Source organism: Bos grunniens, chromosome 3 (assembly GCF_055505025.1).
Source record: "Bos grunniens cultivar Pamir isolate PY7600 chromosome 3, Bosgru_T2T1.0, whole genome shotgun sequence".
Taxonomy (NCBI): domain Eukaryota; kingdom Metazoa; phylum Chordata; class Mammalia; order Artiodactyla; family Bovidae; genus Bos; species Bos grunniens.
In genome coordinates this window covers 102,063,028-102,084,410 of record NC_141167.1, presented here as the reverse complement: position 1 = coordinate 102,084,410, position 21,383 = coordinate 102,063,028, and the positions used below count along the sequence as shown (strand labels likewise).

The 21,383-nt window shown below is 49.3% G+C and overlaps 1 protein-coding gene across 17 annotated transcripts in view; it reads left to right on the top strand.

Annotated features, from left to right (window-relative positions):
• PI4KB (phosphatidylinositol 4-kinase beta) overlaps nt 1–21,383 on the top strand; it is a 28,406-nt gene that overhangs the window by 338 nt on the left and 6,685 nt on the right. For 2 of the 17 annotated variants that reach the window (XM_086392630.1, XM_086392625.1), the window contains exons 1-8: nt 31–850; nt 7,715–8,651; nt 13,249–13,293; nt 15,721–15,948; nt 16,816–17,043; nt 19,925–20,034; nt 20,629–20,733; nt 21,230–21,353. In XM_086392630.1, the coding sequence (XP_086248756.1) occupies nt 846–850; nt 7,715–8,651; nt 13,249–13,293; nt 15,721–15,948; nt 16,816–17,043; nt 19,925–20,034; nt 20,629–20,733; nt 21,230–21,353 (1,782 nt within the window). In that variant the 5' untranslated portion in view covers nt 31–845. Of the gene's footprint in view, nt 1–30; nt 851–3,556; nt 3,608–7,714; nt 8,652–13,005; nt 13,085–13,141; nt 13,164–13,248; nt 13,294–13,716; nt 13,821–15,720; nt 15,949–16,815; nt 17,044–19,924; nt 20,035–20,628; nt 20,734–21,229; nt 21,354–21,383 lie in introns of those variants that run through there. The other 15 variants (XM_086392633.1, XM_086392626.1, XM_086392636.1 and 12 more) reach the window with 10 other exon arrangements.

Below are 21,383 nucleotides of genomic sequence, written 5' to 3'. Positions count from 1 at the left end.
TTCCTCTTCTGTTTAGCTCCTCCCTCTGCCGGGGATTCCCCCCTCCCTCACGCTTATCCCTGTTGCCTCCGTCCCGAATTCTCTTCTCTGAAGTCGTCAAGCCTTTCCACATCACGATGCCTTTTATGGGGTCCATCCTTGTTTGTCTTTCCTCATTGTCTGTGCCCCAGCCCCCTTTCCCACGGCCTCCGCCTTTATCCCTTTTCCTGTTTTGCCCCTTAACTCCGATGTCTCTGTGCATCCCCAACCCCTGCTTCCCGGGCCTCTGTGGCCGTCTCTTCCTCTGCTGCTTCTAATTCCATTACCTCACTGCCACCCACCCACCCAGCTCCTGGCTTCCAAGAATTGTCTATTCCTTCTCCTTAAGGGATCTCAGGCTCTCACCATCATTCCCAAAGTACTGTTTACATTCTGCTTTGACCTTAATCCTTTCTTCTCTAAAGTACTTAATGATTCCTGTAACTCTTTAGCTTTTCTCGACCCTTCCTCAGATCTCCCAACCTCTGGAGGTTTGTTCCTGTAGAAGAGAGATCTGACAGTGCTCCTTCCCATTCAGGATTTCCAACTTTGACACCTCCCTCGAGTTTCAAGGGTTTTGCTGATCCTTGTGGTACTGTTTTCCCTGTGGTCTTTATGTGTTCTCTGTCACTCTACCTTTACATACCACTTATTTCAGGATCAACTAAACCTTGAGCTAAGAAGATGTGTTGGGAGGAGGGGGGAGCCTCAGCTGTCTCAGGCTTTTCTCTGGACAGAGGGTGTTTCAGAAGGATGGAGCAAGTTTGAAGCAGTTCCTATCAGATTACACTTTGCTGGAGGAATGAACAGGCCTGCATGGAAACTGAATGAGGTTGTGAGAAATTTTGTTTTGGATAATTTAATTTTAGGCTTGTCTTAGAGGGATCACAGAATATAGTGTCTTGCCACCCCTAAGAGGAATCGGTTTACTCTCAGTGGCTTTACTAGAATGGTTTTGGTTGATTCCGTAAGACCTTAAGCCTGGAGTGGATTTGGTCAGGGGGTAACTGGGAAAAGGAACATGAGCCAATGGAAAGAGCATGTATATTGAGAATCAGGACTCCTGGGTTCAGGATGTGACTTCTTCACTTGACCTTTAGCGTGACTTTTTTTGGGAAAATGGTCCACTCTATAGGCATAGGTACAGTAATAGGCACATAGCACAATGTGGGGGAAAATTTTTGACTTCATTATTTGTTTACAAAACACAGGGTTCCTCAGACACAAGGTATTTATTAGTAGTGATTCAGTTCTGAGAATTTTCCTTCATTCTGGTCTCTCTGTTCAACCTTTCTAGTCTCCAACCATGGGAGTAAATCAGTTTGAAAGGCAAGCTCCAGGCCTGACTCTTTCATCTGCCTTGATTTGTTTCCCCACTGCTTCAAGTTGCTGACCAGCTTTGCTCTTGCTCTTGTTCTTGAGCCATAACTCCAGATTCTGTAGGCGTACAGTACGTTTGTGGGAAAATCCTTTGAGGAAACTGGCTGGAAAAGAACACTTGGATTGAGTTGGGACTTAGGAAGCTAGTTGCTCACCTGTATACCATGTCTCTCTCTTGGCCTCCAGTAGTGAAAAGGACACGTGAAGTTCCCTACATCTTCCTACTCTAAGCCTGTTTGAAAGTAATCATGCTACCTTGTCCCACTTCCCCCTTTTTCTGCCTCCTCGTTAGCCAGCCAGTGTCCGAGTTCATAAGTCCCCTTTTTAGGAGCAGCTTTGCTCCTTGGGAGCACCCCTAAAGATAAGTCATATTCCTCCTAGTTGCTCTGCTTCCTTCTCAGAGCTGGGTCCACACTGTGTGAGGACACATTTGCTGAACACTATCCAAAGCAGCAAATTGAGATTGTCTAATTTGGGGAAGAAGCTTGAGAGGGACCTTTCAGTAAGTCGCATGAGACCGGAGAGAGCCTAGTTCAAGTGCATTTGGAGCTTGTGGTGGGGAGGAACAGTTCAGAGAGAGGTGAGTGTACAGGTTGCTTTCTTTGCCATCTGTCAGTTACACCAGGGGCTCCCAGAGCTGGCTTGGGCTGTCTGGCTTGTATCTACTTATACCAGCTCTAGAGCCCTGAACAGATTTCTCCGCTTCATTCAATATTGACTTAACTTCCCTGAGACCACTGTTCTCCCTACCCTATCCCCTAATGCCACTCTGCCTTGGGACCTTGGGTCAGCATTTACCTGGTTCCTGGTAGGGCTCGAGCCTGTTTGATGGCTTGGTTCTGTGTTTCTACAAGGGAAGGGTTGTACTCAAACTCCATTTTTACCATTGAGGTTAAGAGGGAAGGATGAGCTAAGACCTCCTTAAAGAAAGGTTTGAGTTAGACTTTGAGACATGAAGAGGGAGTCCTCAGGAGCAGAACAGGCAGCTTAGGATGATTAGAAGTCCCTTTTGAAGAGCAGCTTCTTTTTTTTTTTTTTTAAATTTTATTTTATTTTTAAACTTTACATAATTGTGTTAGTGCCAAATATCAAAATGAATCCGCCACAGGTATACATGTGTTCCCCATCCTGAACCCTCCTCCCTCCTCCCTCCCCATACCATCCCTCTGGGTCGTCCCAGTGCACTAGCCCCAAGCATCCAGTATCATGCATCGAACCTGGACTGGAAACTCGTTTCATACATGATATTTTACAAGTTTCAATGCCATTCTCCCAAATCTTCCCACCCTCTCCATCTCCCACAGAGTCCATAAGACTGTTCTATACATCAGTGTCTCTTTTGCTGTCTCGTACACAGGGTTATTGTTACCATCTTTCTAAATTCCATATATATGTGTTAGTATACTGTATTGGTGTTTTTCTTTCTGGCTTACTTCACTCTGTATAATAGGCTCCAGTTTCATCCACCTCATTAGAACTGATTCAAATGTATTCTTTTTAATGGCTGAGTAATACTCCATTGTGTATATGTACCACAGTTTTCTTATCCATTCATCTGCTGATGGACATCTAGGTTGCTTCTTTTTAAAAATTATTATTAAAGACATATGTGCATTTGGTAACGAATCCAGTGGTACTTAAAGAATTATGATGAAAATCAATAGTCCCTTTCCCTTTATCCCTACTCCTAAAGATAACCTCTTAGTTATTTTAGTGTTTCTCTCTGACAGTTATTGCCAGAGCTTTAGATAAAATTTTTGTTCTTCTGTTTTTTGGTTTATTAATCATTACAAAAGAAGACTGTGTTTCAGAAGATTCATACTTCTCTTGTTTATATGTTGTTTTTGTTTCTACTGGAAGCCTGAGTACTTTTAAATGACATATTTGAACCTCCTTTCCGTTAACTTTTTAAAAAATTATTTATTTTTAATTAGAGGATAATTGCTTTACAATATTGTGTTGGTTTCTGCCATACATCAGTGTGAATCAGCCATAGGTACACATATGTCCCCTCCCTCCCACCTCCCACCCTATCCATTAACTTTTAATAGCCTCTCTTAACTACCTTGTAGGATGAAGATATTGGCTCCACTACTCTTTTTTCCGGTTCACATGATCCATCTCTCCATCTCAAAGGGATCTTTTTTTTTTTTTCCAGAGGGATCTTTTAAAAGGTGATGGAAAATTGAGCTCACCTTTCTGTTTGGAGGTAAAGCAATAAATAAGATGATCTCTTAAGGGTCATTCTATGAAAATACAGGAACATATTAAAAACATGAGGACCGATCTGAAGCAGTCATGTTTATCTAATTCATGGAAAAAGATTTCAAGAAGGGGATGGTGATTAACTGTGTGAGGAAATTGATTTGGGGCTCTTTACATCTTGTCCTAGCAGAGACCAATCCACCAAGTTGTTTCATGGAGGCCAGTGGAGGGTTGTTTGTCTAGAATCTTTTGAGGTGATGAGAAGCAAGAAGCCAAGTTAAGTGATAGCGTTCCCTACCCCCAGAATCTTCTGCAGACTTGGATGCTCAGTCACAGAAGACATACACGTGTGCCTCTCCGTCCTCCTTCCCTGCTGTTCTCTGCTTGGCCCTGAGCAAGCCCTCTGATGCTCACCTGAGGATTCCCTTCTTTGCCCAGATATCAGGTGTGGAGCCAGTTGGTTGTCAACATTCCCGTCCCCCTCCCACACACACCCCTTTCCGAGAAGCTAGCTGCTAGTCTGGGCCATGGTACACCTCTTCAGTTCCCTTCTAGCCTCACCGGAAGGCCACTTTAGGCTCCCAGTGTGAAGTGTGGAGCCTCAGTTGTCTGTGTCCTTGAGAGCCATAGGAGTCTTTTGATATTAAAGGTTTGGATTTTCTTCTCTGGGGTTTTTCTAGTTCTCTGACTTAAAAGGGGAAAGGTGGTGAATACAGAAACCGTTTCTTCCTTTTTTGCTTTCTAGTCCTTTCACTCTCTTTAGAGCAGTTACTCATCAAAGCTATATTTTCTTTGCATTTCAGAATGAATTAACTGATGTTAAAGACCATATCTGAATTTAGGTTTTGAAAAATCCATTTCTTATTTCTTATTGCCTAAATTACCAAAACAACCATTTCCTTCAGCTCCTCCTTCTCCCCATGAGTTGCTTCAGAGGCAGGCAGTTCCTGAGACTCAGGAAGGCCAGGAGGGAAGCCAAACTCCTGTTTGGTGGTTTCTAGTGGCAGAGCTGCCCTTTACAGGAGAGGAGTTTGCTTTTCCTCCTCCTCTTGACATTATCTGTTCCCTGGGGAGTAAAGGTTGTCAAATGGGGGACCTGTTCTGTTCAGTGGGCAAGTCCCCTAAATACTGTAATATGGGATTTCTAGCTCAACCCTGGGATAAAAGAAATGATGGCCTCCTCGCCTTCCTTCCTGGTGCCAGTAGTAATCCCAGTTGTGACCATTTCCAGATCGTCTGTATTTCCTAGTGAAATCTGAAATGCTGTATGTGGGAGGATGTCTGAACTTCTTTTCCCTTGGAAGTTTTAATAAGTGGTCTTTTAGGAGCTTTTGGTGTCTTGAAAATCTCTGGAGTAGAGGAAAAGAGAATCATGTGCCAAGCATAGAGAGATTGAAAAAAAAAGAGTTGGTTATATAAAGTGATCTGAGTCTGTTTTGTGAGTGTCTAAGCAGACCTAAAGGGTAGTAGTGGCCCCAGATGAATTTGAGGAATCTGAGAACCCTTGGTGCAGGGCGCTACAGAGTTGCAGCAGGTACTGATGAACACTTCCCTCTTATTATTCCTGTGCGACCCACAGCTGCGAGTAGAGACAGATCCACATGGGCAGAGGCGGCCATGCCGGTTCTGCTGCTCAGAGGTCACTGCCTCATTTGGGAAAGAGCACAATGAAAGAGTCGCCACCTTCTTGCTGATTCCAGTCTCAGACTGCATCAGAGAAATTTAATTGGGGGATGAACTTCTTGCTTGACAGAGTTAGGCGAAAAATAAACTGAATTAGCCTTTTTTTTTTTAAATACTCCTTGAGAACTTAAGAGTTCTCCATCCATCTTCCTGCACAACGTTAGTGGTTGACTGCTGGGCGAGAGCAAGCTGGACTATGTATGTTGGGCAGATGAAGGTAACCTTGAGTCTTAACATTTCAGAGGTTCAAGAAGAGGCACTGAAAGAGTAGCAGTGGAAACTCGGGCTTTGCAGAGTGACTAGAGAGTCTGTATCTTGAGCCTCCTTCCACTTACTTGGGTTCACTAGGGTCAATCCCCACTTATCAGGTTCGTTGATGTCACTATCAGTTGGAAATTACCTGCCTTCCAGCTCCACAACTGCTTCTGCCTTCCTCCTGCTCATGCTCTTGAGTGTGACGTAGCCGCACGCTATATGTATTTGTGATGAGGCCTCTTGAGTCCTTTGCTACCTACAGCCAGACTCTGGAGCTGCGTCAATCTGACATTAATATAGTGTACCTCTCCCAGTCCTTGCTTTGAGATTTCCTCCTGTTCTGCACTGATTCTCCTGATCTGGATTTAGTGAGTCTCTGAAGAATCATTCTAGGCAGGCAGTGGCGTTTATCAGGTGTCCTCTCACTGACTTTCCTTCTGATTCCTCCAGAGAGGAATTGTTGGTTGTATGTTTTCTTCTCCTTTGGAGATTCTGGACACATGGCTTCCAGCCTATCTTTTTGTCTTCTCACAGCCCCTCCAGTTCTTGGAGTGTGTGTATGAGGATGGGGGAAAGTGGGGTTGGGATAGGAGAGGGCTCACAGAAAACTAAGTCACTCTCCTTATAAACAACATAGGCATGTGCACGTGCATAGTTTATTAACCTTTTAGGTGATTAGGATTTAACTAGCATTTGTAGCAGAGAGGGCGATGGCACCCCACTCCAGTACTCTTGCCTGGAAAATCCCATGGGCGGAGGAGCCTGATGGGCTGCAGTCCATGGGGTCGCTAAGAGTCGGACACGACTGAGCGACTTCACTTTCACTTTTCACTTTCCTGCATTGGAGAAGGCAATGGCAACCCACTCCAGTGTTCTTGCCTGGAGAATCTCAGGGACAGGGGAGCCTGGTGGGCTGCCGTCTATGGGGTCGCACAGAGTCGGACACGACTGAATCGACTTAGCAGCATTTGTAGAGTACTACTGTGTGCCTGTACTAGACTTCCTTGTAGTTCAAACAGTAAAGAATCTGCCTGCGAGGCAGGAGACCAGGGTTCGATCCCTGGGTTGGGAAGTTCCTCTGAAGAAGAGAATGGCAGTCCACTCCACTTTTCTTGCCTGGAGAATTCCATGGACAGAGAAGCCTGGTGGGCTATAGTCCATAGGGTCGCAAAGAGTTGGACACAACAGTGACTCACACACACACACACACACTGTGGGCCAGGGACAGACATGTTAGTTCTTTCGCACACATAAAGTTACTCACTTTGTTAATACACAGTGACATTAAGAAATAGACATGTTTCTTCCCATTTTACAGTTGAGGAAACAAACTCGGAAGATAGGTGGTTTGCCTAAGTTTACACACATACTGGCAGAGCCTAGATTTTGAATCTCAGCCTGTTTGAGTCCCAGTTCAGGAGTTTTCCCACCATCCTTCAGCTGCCACAGCACTGGAGGAAGGGAGCATGATGTCATGTCCTCAGACGAGCAGAGAAATGGCACACCTCAGCAGGGCTGACGATGGATGTTTCTGAGCTATTTTCTTCTCGGTAAAGCCTGGTATGGTGGTTGCTGGCCATTATTTTTTGGGTGCGTTGAGTCTAAAAAGGAAGGTAAGAAAAGTATCTATAACTGGAAAAACACATCAAGATTTTAGCACTAAATAAAGGTGAGATGTTCAGGACCTGTGTATGGAGTGTTACATGAGGAACAAAATACAGTTTAAAGAGGAAAACATAAAGGTTACTGGCGAGGCATTTGAGGGAGATATCGGAAGAGCATGGAGGGAGAAAAAAGCATTTGAAGAGTGGGGACAAGAGAATTAAGACCAGAATTGCTTCCCAGTCTATCTGAAGAATTTGTAAACCTATATAAACATAACAAACATAAAGCAACATTTAACAAATACAAGTTAAGAACAGAGGCTAAATTGAGTAACCAAGCACAGAAGGAGTGAAGAGTAATGTAGCGGTCGGAGGTGGAAGGAGGGAGTCAGGGTAAGCTTCCTGGGAGGGGATGACTTTTCATCTGAGTTTGAATGAGTCCCGGAAGACATAAAGAGAGGGGATGCCTGGGAAGGTGTCCTGGTGAGGGCCAGACCTGAGGTTGGCACCACTAATGGTGTGTGTGTGTGTCTCCCTTTCTCTTCCTTTCTCCCTCCTTCCTTCTCTAGCTTGGAAGCTCAAAGTCTGGCTGTGGCCATGGGAGACACGATAGTGGAGCCTGCCCCCCTGAAGCCAACTTCTGAGCCCGCTCCTGGCCCACCAGGGAATAATGGGGGCTCCTTGCTAAGTGTCATCACGGAGGGGGTCGGGGAGCTCTCGGTGATTGACCCTGAGGTGGCCCAGAAGGCCTGCCAGGAGGTGCTGGAGAAAGTCAAGCTCTTGCATGGAGGCGTGGCCATCTCTAGCAGAGGCACCCCCCTGGAGCTGGTCAATGGGGATGGTGTGGACAGCGAGATCCGTTGCCTGGACGACCCACCCGCCCAGATAAGGGAGGAGGAAGATGAGATGGGGGCCACGGTGGCCTCAGGCACAGCCAAGGGAGCAAGAAGGCGGCGGCAGAACAACTCGGCCAAACAGTCTTGGCTGCTGAGGCTGTTTGAGTCGAAACTGTTTGACATCTCCATGGCCATTTCATACCTGTATAACTCCAAGGAGCCTGGAGTGCAGGCCTACATTGGCAACCGGCTCTTCTGCTTTCGTAATGAGGATGTGGACTTCTATCTGCCCCAGTTGCTTAACATGTACATCCACATGGACGAGGACGTGGGTGATGCCATCAAGCCCTACATAGTCCACCGCTGCCGCCAGAGCATTAACTTTTCCCTCCAGTGTGCTCTGTTGCTGGGGGCCTACTCTTCAGACATGCACATTTCCACTCAGCGACACTCCCGTGGGACCAAGCTACGGAAGCTGATCCTCTCAGATGAGCTGAAGCCCGCTCACCGAAAGAGGGAGCTGCCCTCCTTGAGCCCAGCCCCCGACACAGGGCTGTCTCCCTCTAAAAGGACCCACCAGCGCTCTAAGTCAGATGCCACCGCCAGCATAAGTCTCAGCAGCAACTTGAAACGAACAGCCAGCAACCCTAAAGTGGAGAATGAGGACGAGGTAAAATTCCCGGGCGGGACGGAGGGGCAAGCCAGGTGGCATGGAGACAGGATGTCTGGTTCAGGGTTACTCTGTCCGTTTCACTCCTTCCCTCTGTTTCATTTCACCAATTAAAGATGGAATGTTAGAATGGAAAAAGACCTTAGGATTCATGTATTCCAGCTGCCTCGTCTTACAAAGGAAGAACTCAGAGACCCAGGGAGATAAAGTGACTTGCCTCAGGTCGTATAGCTTAGTAGCAAGGCTGATACTCCTGACTGTCCAGTGGGTTTTTACTAAATTGCACTACCATCCTTTTACTTCCTGAGAACTGTGGCAGAGAGCCTCCCCAGCCTGACTTGAACCCTGGGATATCTACCAGGTCCTCTCAAAGCAGCAACCATGGCGGGGAGGAAAAGGGGTTCTGTGTGTGAATTCTGTGCGTGCTGGGGGAGGGGAGATGATAAGTAGACCCTCAGCTTCATTCCGCTGGCCACTGCTCTTCATAATCCCTCTCCCTCACTCCCTGGAGATCCTGCTCCTTGTTGACATAAGGGTAAGGTTCATTCCCTGTCACTGAGGCATCTGCAGAATGCCTTCCCGCCTGCCTTTCCTTGGGGGAAGGGCTGTCTTGCTTGTCTCTTTCCCATATCATTTGGGAGAAGCACAGAAGGAAGAGGGAAGCAGTCCTGATACAGAGTAAATCTTGGGCACACCCAGTGTCGAGTCAAGGACCTGAACCCAAGAAGAGAAAGCAGCAGTCGGGGTGTCCCATTTAGGATACAGAGTGGGGTGAGATAAGCCACCAGCTGGTCATATTGTTCAGTCTCTAAGTCGTGTCCAACTCTTGGCGATCCCGTGGATGCAGTACGCCGGGCTTCATACACACCATTTATTCCACATCTGGACAGAGAGCAGGGAAACTTGCCCCATGAACAACCAAGTGTTAGTGACCTACCTAATGTCCCAGCCAGAAAATGGTCCCCCAGTCCCCACCCCACCCGACTCCCCACCAGCCAGGCTCCCATCTGGCTGCCAGCCTAGCCTTAGGGCAGAAGGGAGAAAAGACTGAGGCATTTGCACTTGCTGGAGAATGCATGTAGCCATGGTGCTGGCATCTGCCTCTCTGGGGCCCACAACCCACCCACATTTTTGATACAATGGGACTTCTTTCAAGTAAAGAGGTCAGAGTGACTAGGGCAGGGAAAGGCAGGAGGGAAAGAGAATACAGAGCCTGGTCTGTCTGGAAATTTGGTGTTGTGATACATTTACTGAGCACTTAGTACGTGCCAAGCGTCATGTCAGATATTTTACATTTAATCCTCACAACAACGTTAAGAGACAGGTATTGTTTTACCACTGAGGAAACAGAGGGGTTAGATGATTTGCCTCAAGTTTCTCAACCAGTGTCTGTCACACCCAGCCTCAGCTGTCAGAGCCCACACGGGAAAGAACAGCCTAGGCCTTGGCCATGAAGGCTTCCACGCCCATGGACAGGCAGGGCCCAGCTGTTCTCAGAACCAGAATGGACCATTTTCATTTCCAGTTGAGCTTGGCAGGAAGCCCAGGGTCATGAAAGGAGGCTGTTGGAGAGCAAGAAGAATCATCCAGAGCTGGTGGGACTGAGGTCATGCAGGGTTTGGGAGCTCCTCTTGGGGTCAAGCCTGTAGTGGTATGAGTGTGAGCAGCTGTAAGTGAATCCCTTGGTGCCTCGTGTCAGGCGCCTCTTGGCTTTTCTCTGTGGGCATTTTGTAGTACTCATCTTAGGGCCAGGAAAACTGAGGCCTTGGGCTTTCTGTCCTCTGTGTTGATCCTTAGTCCCTCTTGCAGCCCACTACTGCCTAGGATGGGATTTGGGGTGATGCTGAGACACAGGTATTCTGTGAATGCTAAAATCCTCTAGATTGGCTTCTCCAGCTGCCATTCTTCCCAACCTGGCTCCTTTTTCCTGGGTCAGTAGATCCAGGGACGAAAGGAGACACCACTCCCAGGTTATATGATGCTAGCAGAAAGAGACACCAGAATCCACTGTGGCTCCCCAGGAAATGTGAGAGTGAGAGTCACCAGGAGTCTAAGCGTTGGAGTCTTCAGCCCAGAGGTCTCTCCAAACCCCTTTGACTTTTTGAAGATACATCTTTCAAGGCCTTTGTCTTCCAAGTATTGGTTTTCTTTCTTCTAATTGTCCACCTCCCCTGTCATGCAACATTCATTCACTCAGCCTGTAGTTCTCAAGCTTGTCCACGCAGAGCCTGTGCTGGAAGCAGCAGGGATGTAGGATAAAATGCTGTCCTTTCCTCCAGGAACTTACAAAGTAATAGGGAGATCCCATTATCTAGGAAGTTGTTTGGTTTGTGACTCTTCAGTTTTGTATCCTGAAACTTTACTGAATTTCTTAGTTCTAGCGATTTTCTGGTGACTCTCTTGAAATGTTGATTCCTGTACGTGAGAAGGAAGTATACAGCTCACTAAAACAAAACGCAGGATTATCTAAGGTCTGAACAGAGACTCTCAAAGGAGAGACACCCTGTTCGCCCTCTCTGGCTTTCCCCGTGGGCTCTGAGTTTAATACTGTGCTCCCACCACCAGCAGAGACCCTCTGGAGGGTGAAGCGAGGACTCCAAGAAGAATCCCAGGTGCTCGTGCAGTCTCTTCCTGCCTAGGGTCTCCCAGCAGAGTTCTTCTCTCCCCACATTTCACAGAGGGTTCTGTTTTTTAATGAGGAATCCTTTACACTCTTCCCTACAAGTAAAGGGCTCCAGCACTGATTTCTCCCATCTCCTCCCGCTCCTGCTCCCACCCGCCGCCCAGCCCAGCCCTTCAGAGCAGTTTTTCTCAACCTCGTCAGGGAGCTCTTAAGTGGGGCAAGTAGTTTTCCTTTCCAGTTGTAACCACTTGGTGGATATTTTGGCCTAGGGTGGGGGCTCAGGGAACGGAGTGATTTAGATCCTACCCCCACCCAACACGTTCCCCCTGTAATGTAAATCAGCCTTGTCTTCTCAGGGCTATAACCTTTGTACAGAGAAATCTGTATATCACACTGGAAGCCCAAGAGGCCTTCCAGCCCGATAGAGTGTGATGTCAGCTTCTTGGCCTCAAGCTTCTCTCCTTAGAGCTGACTCAGTTTGAGTGACTCAAGTCTCCAGAGGAGGAGAGAGGAGCAGTTCATGGTATATCTCCCTGCCCCCAAGGCTGTTAATGAGTCAGACAGGACCATCCTGTCTGTAGAAGCAGCTGGCACGGGGCTTGTGGAACCCAAATCCTGCCTACTGTTCCTTCCCCACCCAACTCCGGGGTAGAGATTGAGCCAGCAAGTCATCATCAGCCTGCGCATCCTGGCTGCCTTGGTGCTCCCTCCCACCACCACTCCCCTCCAAGCAGAAGAGCTGTGGCCTTGGGAGAGTGTACAGCTTGACTTCTTCAAAGTGCCACTCTCTCCAGATTCTTTAAAGAAAGACCCAACAAGAGGGCCTCCAGCTGGAATAGAATGTAAACCGTGGAATCGAATTAAGTAGATGCTTGAAATTCTGATTGCAGAGTAGCTCAGTGACCACTGCCCTCCTGCCCTGAGAGCGGCTTTGACTTTGTCTCTCGAGTCCAGGACCCTCCCTTCCTGTGCACCGTGTACCCATATTGCCCCTCTCCCTGTCCTGGGAGACCTTGGTGGATAGAACCCAGGGTGGGCCTGTGCACGAGCGCAGCAGAGCCGCTCAGTGACTTGCAGCACCAGTCCTGTCCCTGTTTTGCTCGCAGACACTAGTAAGACAGGAATGGGGTGAGTTTTAGCTAACTCCCCCGAACTGGGACTAGGACAGCTGCTGTGGAGCAGCCAGCCACTCAGCTTTCTCAGACGGATTCAGTTGGGACCTGGCTTCTCAGCTTACATCCAAAAATTGTAGTTTATTGAGTGTCACATGAAACGGCCTGATCGGAAGCCCACAGAAGTTTGGTAGGGAAGAGAGTTACTTGTCCTTAACTCCCAGCAGCACCTAGCACAGACGTTTCATGCTCCTGGGTCCCTGCTAGCCCTCATCACATGATTCAGGGGTGGGATTGGGTTTCCCAGGGTGATAATGAGGCTGATTAGAGAGGAGATGTACCTGGCACTGAAAGGTTAGCTCTGCTTTCTCCTTGACATCTCCAAGAAGCTTGAGGAACATGGGATTTCTGGTATGGGGGCCATGCAGCTTGTTAAATTCAGTCTCAATGGTGGTCTCCATGGAGAAGGGGTTGGTTGAGCATGTGAGTGAATAAAGAGGAAGCAGGAAAGCTTTGCAGCATCAAGGTACCTGCCTCCCTGACGGACCCAGCTGTAGGATTTTTTCCTAGAAGGAAGGCTTGTGCAGGCAAGAACAGAAGGGCAGGAAATGAAAAGCAGAGGCCACTACCTCTTCAACCCTTCTGACCTCAAGGTCTACGCTAGCTTTCTAGCATCTTCCACAATGTCAAGAATCTAGGCAAGTGGCATTTGTGGGCTGACTTTCTTTCATTAAAGCAGAAGGGTAGAGCTGCATAAGAGAAACAGTTATGATCCAGGTTGGAGCTAAATTCTATGCCTTTGTCTCTCTCCCTTCCCTCCCTGCCCCTTTCTTCTCCCCCTTGCCCTCCGGCCCTTTCCCAGGAGCTCTCCTCCAGCACCGAGAGTATTGATAATTCATTCAGTTCCGTAAGTCGGGCCAGGCTGGGACTGGGTGGCAGGCTCCCCCCATGGCCGCATTTCCTCTCCGTCCCCAGGTCTTCTGAGTCCCCAGGTCAAGGCTGGAGTTAAAAGTTGCCTTTTCTTCCTGGGACTTCAGCCCCTAACTCCCAGGCCTCCGAGACCTGGAGGAGCCCCTGCTCTTCGTTGCCAGTGCTGAGGGGGCTCAGTTGATCCTTCTCCCAGGACAGCTGGGTTGTAGTGCAACGCAGCCCCCAGCTCTTGGTTCTCTAGAGCAAACAGCTGGGAGAGAGGTAGAATTTACTCCTGGATTGAAGCCAAGAGCTGCTTGGCAGAAACCCCCAGGATCCTGTTTCTCCCACCCAGCACCCTTTCCCTGTGGCTTCTGCCGTCAGACCATCAAATACTTATTCAGTGTCTTCCAAATGCCAGGCCCCATGCTGGGTGAGCTGACTGGAGAAGCAAATAGGATTTGGCCTGAAGGAACGTTGCGCCTCCCCACACCAGTTTCCTTTTTAACTTCACATTTCTTTCAGGTCTGAGTTCTTCCCTTTCCCAGCCCCCTGCCCAGGATGTTTCGTAACCCTCATTCTCCTTTCTTGTTCCCTCTGGACTAACCCCTGACCCTCCGGTCCCACAGGGTCTCGGACCTTGTTGCTGGGCAGAGACGTGAGAGGAAATGCTGGACCCTCTGGGAGTTTGGATGATTCTTTTACGTTTTACTTTTGATTTGTCTTCCCAATCAGTTTTCTCTGTTCTTTGCTGATCCCCTTTCAGTCATGACTCCTATCTCCTCCCATGTGGCAGTGCCTCTCTCTCGAGGCCGGGGGTCATATTTCCAACATGCTGACGTAACTTAGGGGCTCCCAGCCCAAAGGCTGAATTGAGGATGGGAAGGAATTCTGTTGTTTCTAATCTGAAATAACTATGAATTGGTTGGGGTGGAGGGTCTTTGGGACCATGACCATTTGCCACCTGAGTGGATGGATTAGGGGATCAGGATGAATGAAGGAGTGAGTCTCCAGATTTCCTCTTCCTTTCTTTCTCTCTCTCTGAAGCCCCTAGGATATTTCCAGGGACCAGAGGTCTAGTTCTGTTGTCTTCCTGTCTTTATCTCTTTTTCAACCCTGCCTCCCGAAGCATTCCTGACTGATTCAGACACCTGGGTCTTCATTACTGTGTGGGGCCCTGGGCCAGTCCCCTGTGGGTAGAGCCTGAGAGCTGAGCTGTCCCTTTGAACCCTGGCTCTGAGCACATGCAGAGCTGGGCCTGGTACTGCTCAGCTTTGCAAAGAAGCTCTTTATGGCAATGTGAGGGGGTGAGGGTAGAAATTCTCACTCGGGAAACTGAGCTTGACACACAAAGAGGGAGAGAAGCCTGGTGAGTGAGATACTACTGTTTCTATTTGAGGAAGAGAGATTGTCCTTGCCTAGCTGAGGAGAGATGGGCCAGGGAGCTGGGTGGCCATCTTGATAAAATGCCCCTTAAGGTGGAAGGACTTAGGCTGAGAAAGGAGCCCTTTTCCATGTCTAGCTGAGCCCATCTCTTTCCCCATCCCCGCCTGACTCCCAACACTGACTTTGCCCTTTCTAAGAATGAAGTGCCCAGCGTGAGCAGCCAAGCCCACAGGAGGGAGCGAATGTGGGTAGCCTAGTCCCTGAGAGGTAGGGGAAGAGGATCCAAGGAGGAATCACTGAGACAGGCCTTCAGGGCCGGCACCAGGGCCTGAAAGGAGCTGTCTTCTCCACCCACCTGTGCACACCTCCCAGCCTCCATCTGCTTTTTCTTTCCCCGTTGATTGTTCCCTCATTAGTGCAAAGTCTGCTCATCCTGCCTCATACCCTGCATGCGCACTGACCCTCGGTGAGAGATTGTGGGGTGGGCAGGGGGGTGCTGTGGAAGCAGCAGCAGTCACTTGAATGGACTGAATCCTCCTTTGAAAGGAGGGGTACTGATTCACAGCTCCCCTCTGGAGCTCTGCGGGCCTGCTGGACACCCAGCCTAGGGATCCTGTGGGGAGAGGGATGGCCTCGTTGTTGAGATGGGTGAAGCACTTCAGGTGTGAGCAGCATTGCTGTCTGGGTCCCTGGCAGACCTCTCTGGATGTCATCCTCCCGTCCGTCTGGGAGCCTTGGGACAGTTCCTCGGGAACTCAAGTCCAAGAGAAGTGGGGTGCATCGAGTGACCTGGAGTCACACACCCCCTTCCCGTCAAGAAACAGCCTGTGAAGGAGGGCAGTGCTGGCTTTTCCGCCTGTTCCCAATTCAGGTTGATGGGCGTGGGTGGGATCTCCTGAGAGGGCCGTCAGGTCTCCCTTCCCTGGAGTACTGGAAACACTGGGACCCCTGGCCTGCGGGGCTAGTTGTGACTGAGTGGGAGGACCACTTTTTTCTATGGTTTCTTCACCATCTTTTACTTCACGCCACCCCCCTGTAGCCCGTCAGACTGGCTCCTGAGCGAGAATTCATCAAGTCCCTGATGGCGATTGGCAAGCGGCTGGCCACACTCCCCACCAAGGAGCAGAAGACACAGCGGCTGATCTCAGAGCTCTCCCTGCTCAACCATAAGCTCCCTGCCCGAGTCTGGCTGCCCACTGCTGGCTTCGACCACCACGTGGTCCGCGTGCCCCACACCCAGGCTGTCGTCCTCAATTCTAAGGACAAGGTAGGTGGGCTCGGGCCTCAACCAGACCCCTCATCTGTCTCTACTCCCGTGGCTGTGTGTACAGGCCCAGGGAAGCCCCCCTGGCATCCTGAACTCCTCCATAGCTCATATGCACCTGTCAGCCTGACTTCACCTCCGCTCTGTTGTGATTCCAAGCGCCCGCCTGTCCCTGTTCTTGGGCTTTGTTTTTCTGGACCAAAGAGGCCTAATGTGTTCAGCTTGCCTCCTGCTCTGTCTCAGAGAAGAGCCACTCTCCTCACCTTCTAGTCCTTCTGGGAGCCCTTCTCCAGCCCTTCCATAACTCTGAGGCTTTCCAGGTACAGCAACAATAAAAGTAGAGAAATGTTTGTTTCTAAGACCTTTTCTGATCACAGTGGGCAGGGAGAAGGAGAGAAAGGTGCCCAGTTCACGTTGGAGAGAATTAGCTAAAGTAGTATGCTGGTTGAAATGAGTACTAATGGTTCAGATGTTTGTTTGTTTTTTCCAGAAGACGTATTGAAGATTAGAATCCTGGGCACAGTGCCCAGCTTTTTCCTAGTCTTTCGGTTTTGAGGACAAGTCCGCAGAGGCATTCAGGCCTCTCTGATGGGTGGTAATTGATAGTTTGGGGTGGTTTTGGTCAGGTGCACCCTCTGTACATTTTGAAGCTCGGCTGAACATTTGCTAGACCTATATACTCTCAGCCAGACTCTTACATATGTATTCACAGGATCAGTTCCTGCCCTAAGTAGGGCATTCCTGGTGTCTGGGGACTGATGGAGGCGCTGGTGCAGGGGTGGGTAGCAGGACAGACTGTGTTACCAAGGTTGAGTTTGAGGAGAGCAGTGGTGGAGGGATATTACAAATACTGTTCTCACTACCCCCCAGGCTCCCTACCTGATCTATGTGGAGGTCCTCGAATGTGAAAACTTCGACACCACTAGTGTCCCCGCCCGAATCCCCGAGAACCGAATTCGGAGCACCCGGTCTGTAGAGAACCTGCCCGAATGCGGCATCACCCACGAGCAGCGGGCAGGCAGCTTCAGCACCGTGCCCAACTATGACAACGATGACGAGGCCTGGTCGGTGGATGACATAGGCGAGCTGCAGGTGGAGGTGAGGGAGCTCCGAGGAAGTAGTACTGGCCATAGGGCCTGTTCCAGGCGCTTTCAATGTATTTGAGACAACACAACACTCCCTGAGGCAGGCTGGAGCAAATGCTCAAATGAGTCGGGTAGTTAGTGACAGGGGTGAGCGGGGAAGCACTGACTAGGTCTAGTCTGGAATAAATTCGAAAGTGAAAGTGGAGAGTGAAAAAGTTGGCTTAAAGCTCAACATTCAGAAAACGAAGATCATGGCATCCGGTCCCATCACTTCATGGGAAATAGATGGGGAAACAGTGGAAACAGTGTCAGACTTTATTTTTCTGGGCTCCAAAATCACTGCAGATGGTGACTGCAGCCACGAAATTAAAAGACGCTTACTCCTTGGAAGGAAAGTTATGACCAACCTAGATAGCATATTCAAAAGCAGAGACATTACTTTGCCAACAAAGGTTCATCTAGTCAAGACTATGGTTTTTCCTGTGGTCATGTATGGATGTGAGAGTTGGACTGTGAAGAAGGCTGAGAGCCGAAGAATTGATGCTTTTGAACTGTGGTGTTGGAGAAGACTCTTGAGAGTCCCTTGGACTGCAAGAAGATCCAACCAGTCCATTCTGAAGGAGATCAGCCCTGAGATTTCTTTGGAGGAAATGGTGCTAAAGCTCAAACTCCAGTACTTTGGCCACCTCATGCGAAGAGTTGACTCATTGGAAAAGACTCTGATGCTTGGAGGGATTGGGGGCAGGAGGAGAAGGGGAGGACAGAGGATGAGATGGCTGGATGACATCACTGACTCGATGGACGTGAGTCTGAGTGAACTCCGGGAGTTGGTGATGGACAGGGAGGCCTGGCGTGCTGCAATTCACGGGGGTCTCGAAGAGTCGGACACGACTGAGCGACTGAACTGAACTGGAATAAATTCAGTTGGAGCTTGTTTTCCAGCAAGAAGAATTTAGGCTTAACGTAAAGAGGAACTTCTAAGCCCAGGGGAGAGTGGAAAATTTAATCAAAATGTATATTGAACACCTGCTATATAAAGCAAAGAAGAATAAGTCATATGTTTGTTCATTCAAGGAATATTTATGGAGGGCCTTCTTTTTGCCCACTCTGAGTGCTGTGTGCTAGTAAACAAGGCTTGGACCCTGCCTGCAAGGAGTTTGTGACCTAATAGGAGAGAGAACAAGCCCAGTTAGCAGGTAGATGTAGTGTGGTGTGATCCAGGTTGTGCTGGACAGAATTCGGTGCCAGGCAAGCATCTGCAGGTGGCTGCTGCTGCTGCTGCTAAGTCGCTTCAGTCGTGTTGGACTCTGTGCGACCCCATAGACGGCAGCCCACCAGGCTCCCCCGTCCCTGAGATTCTCCAGGCAAGAACACTGGAGTGGGTTGCCATTTCCTTCTCCAATGCGTGAAAGTGAAGCTGCTCAGTCGTGTCCGACTCTTAGCGACCCTATGGACTGCAGCCTACCAGGCTCCTCCGATCATGGGATCTTCCAGGCAAGAGTACAGGTGGGGGTGGCGCTTATTCCAGACTTGGGGTTGGACACACCCCAGATGATTTCCTGGAGGAAGTAATATCTCAGCTGAGGCCTGGAGGTAGGTAGGAATTAGCTGGACAGAGTATTCCAGGCAGAGGGGACACCTCGTGCAGAGACCAGAAGACACAAGGGAGCTTGGCCTATTTTAAGAATAGAAAGAAATTTTGTGTGGCTCTGATGTGTGGTCGTGAGATGAAGAGTGGTAAAGAATGAGGCTGGAGAGGCCAAAATGAGCCAGATATAAGAAGGATCCTGTAAGGTGCAGAAAGAAACTGGGATTTTGTTCTGGCGTTATAGGAATCCAGAACAGGATTCTGTTAGAGCTATGACCCAACCAGATTCCACTTTGTGAAAAGTCAGACTCTGTACTTGAGCTGGCAGTCCAACTGGGGAGATCAGATGCAGACATTTAAGAGAACAAAAAATCTATGTATAAGATACACAACAAAGCAGTGTGCAGAAATGGCGGATGGGGTTAGGAGAAACGCACTGGCACAAAGGAAGAAGAAAAGAAGGGGCTTGATACGGGCCTTGGAGGCTGGTAGTTTACAGTTAGAGGTGAGGAGGTAAGATTGAATGGCGCAGGGCTTCCCTGATGGCTCTGTGCTAAAAAAAATCCGCCTGCTAGTGCAGGAGACACAGGTTCAATCCCTGGTCAGGGAGGGTCCCACATGACTCGAAGCAACTAAGCCCGTGTGCCACGGCTGTTGGACCTGCTCTCTAGAGCCCAGGAGCCACATCCAGAGAAGCTACCGCATTAAGAAGCCCGAGCACCACGACTAGAGAGTAGCCCCTACTCAGCAACAGAGACCCAGCACAGCCAAAGTAAATCAAAGATTAGATGGCTTCGTTTAAAGAAATGCTCAGAGGAACCTAGCTTGGAGAGGGTCTGTTCTGGACCCTAAGGAAGACTGCATTCCTGGCCTTGGGGAGCTCTCAGTATAAAGCTGAAAGTTCGGCTTTCTGTGATGGTCCTGGCAGTGGTTTGCAAACTGGAATGCATTGGAAGTCTTCTGGAGGTTTCGTTAGGAATTCATACTTCCGGATCCTATTCCCAGTCATTTAAATTCAGATCGATGGTGGCTTGGGATCTGTGGTTTAGCAGCATTCCAGGTCATTCTGATGCAGCTATAGTTGACACACTGAGAAACACTGCTAGAGGGTCTGGGGGCGGAGTGGGGAACCTAGATAGTGTAGGGTCCAGGAGATGCATGACCTGGGAGGCTTCTTGGAGCAGAGTTTGAAAAGGAGGACTGGTCATGCTGTGGAGAGGGCAGCATGAAGGGTGCTCTGTAGAGGAGGTGGAAGAGGCGCCCCTGTGCTCAGCGCTTCTGACCTGCAGTGCCCTGCTCTCCCCAGCTCCCTGAAGTGCACACCAACAGCTGTGACAACATCTCCCAGTTCTCCGTGGACAGCATCACCAGCCAGGAAAGCAAGGAGCCTGTGTTCATCGCAGCAGGTGACATCCGGTATGGGCAGACCGTGCGGCCCCTCCTTTTTCATCCCTCTCTTAGGCACCACCTGTCTCTTTGTTCCTTTCCTTTCTGTCAGCCTATAGCTTCCCGCTTCTCTCTCCTTACTCTGTCCTTGTCCTGAGGCCACCAAACTAGAGGGAGTGAAGGTGTGGGTTGGGAAGTTACTGGGCTACTACAGAAAGAAAGTAAATTTTAAAAGGACTCCAAAGGAATGAAAGCACCAGAGGAAGGTCTGAGCATTTCCCAGAGTGTGTCTCGGAAGACAGAGGACACACGTGTCAGACGCATTGCTCAGAGGAGGAGGAGATGGTGTGGGAAATGCAGATGCTGGAGCTGTATCTGTCCTGATGCAGAATCTTGGTAGGAAAATGGGGAGGGGCTGCTAATCTGCATTTAACATGATTACAAACCACCAGGTGAGCAGAAGGGTATCAGTGGTGTGTTTCCTTCCATGAGTCTGTCTCAGCACAGGTTTCTATCTCTGTGTGCCCAGAGTCAAGGAGACAGTGCAGGAAATGCCGGCATAGACAGGGACAGGAGGCTCTGGGGTTGCTCCTCCAAGCAAATGATACAGTTTCTTCCTGCTAGACGGCGCCTTTCAGAGCAGCTGGCTCACACCCCCACAGCCTTCAAACGAGACCCGGAAGACCCTTCTGCAGTTGCTCTCAAAGAGCCCTGGCAGGAGAAAGTACGGTGAGTTGGGTAGAGATCCACCCTCCATGTTCTGTCAGTCTCCTCTGAAAAATCCGTCAGGCCTCAGGCAATCTGAGTCCTTACCTTGAGGGGGGTTTGATTTGAGTTTTTTGTAGAAGTTGTGTCTCTGTCCTCCACCTGGCATCACCCCCTGTTCTTTTTTTTTTTTTTCTAATATTTTTTATTTTATTTTTGGCTGTGCTGGGTATTCATTGCTGCACGTGGGCGCTTTCTCTAGCTGCAGAGAGCAGGGGCCACTCTCTAGTTGCGGTGCGCGGGCTTCTCACTGCAGTGCCTTCTCGTGCTGTGGAATACAGGCTTTAGGGTGTGTGGGCTCAGCAGTTGTGGCATAGGGCTTAGTTGCAAGATTTCACATGGGATCTTCCTGGACCAGGGACCAAACTGATGTCCCCTGCGTTGCAAGGCAGATTCTTAACCACTGGACCACCAGGGCAGCCTGGAATCACCCTTGACAGTTTTTTGCTTCTCTTCACAGGCGCATTAGAGAGGGTTCCCCCTATGGCCATCTCCCCAATTGGCGGCTCCTGTCAGTCATCGTCAAGTGTGGGGATGACCTTCGGCAGGAGCTGTTGGCCTTTCAGGTGTTAAAGCAACTGCAGGTAAGAGAAGTGGGGGAGAAAGAAGGGAAA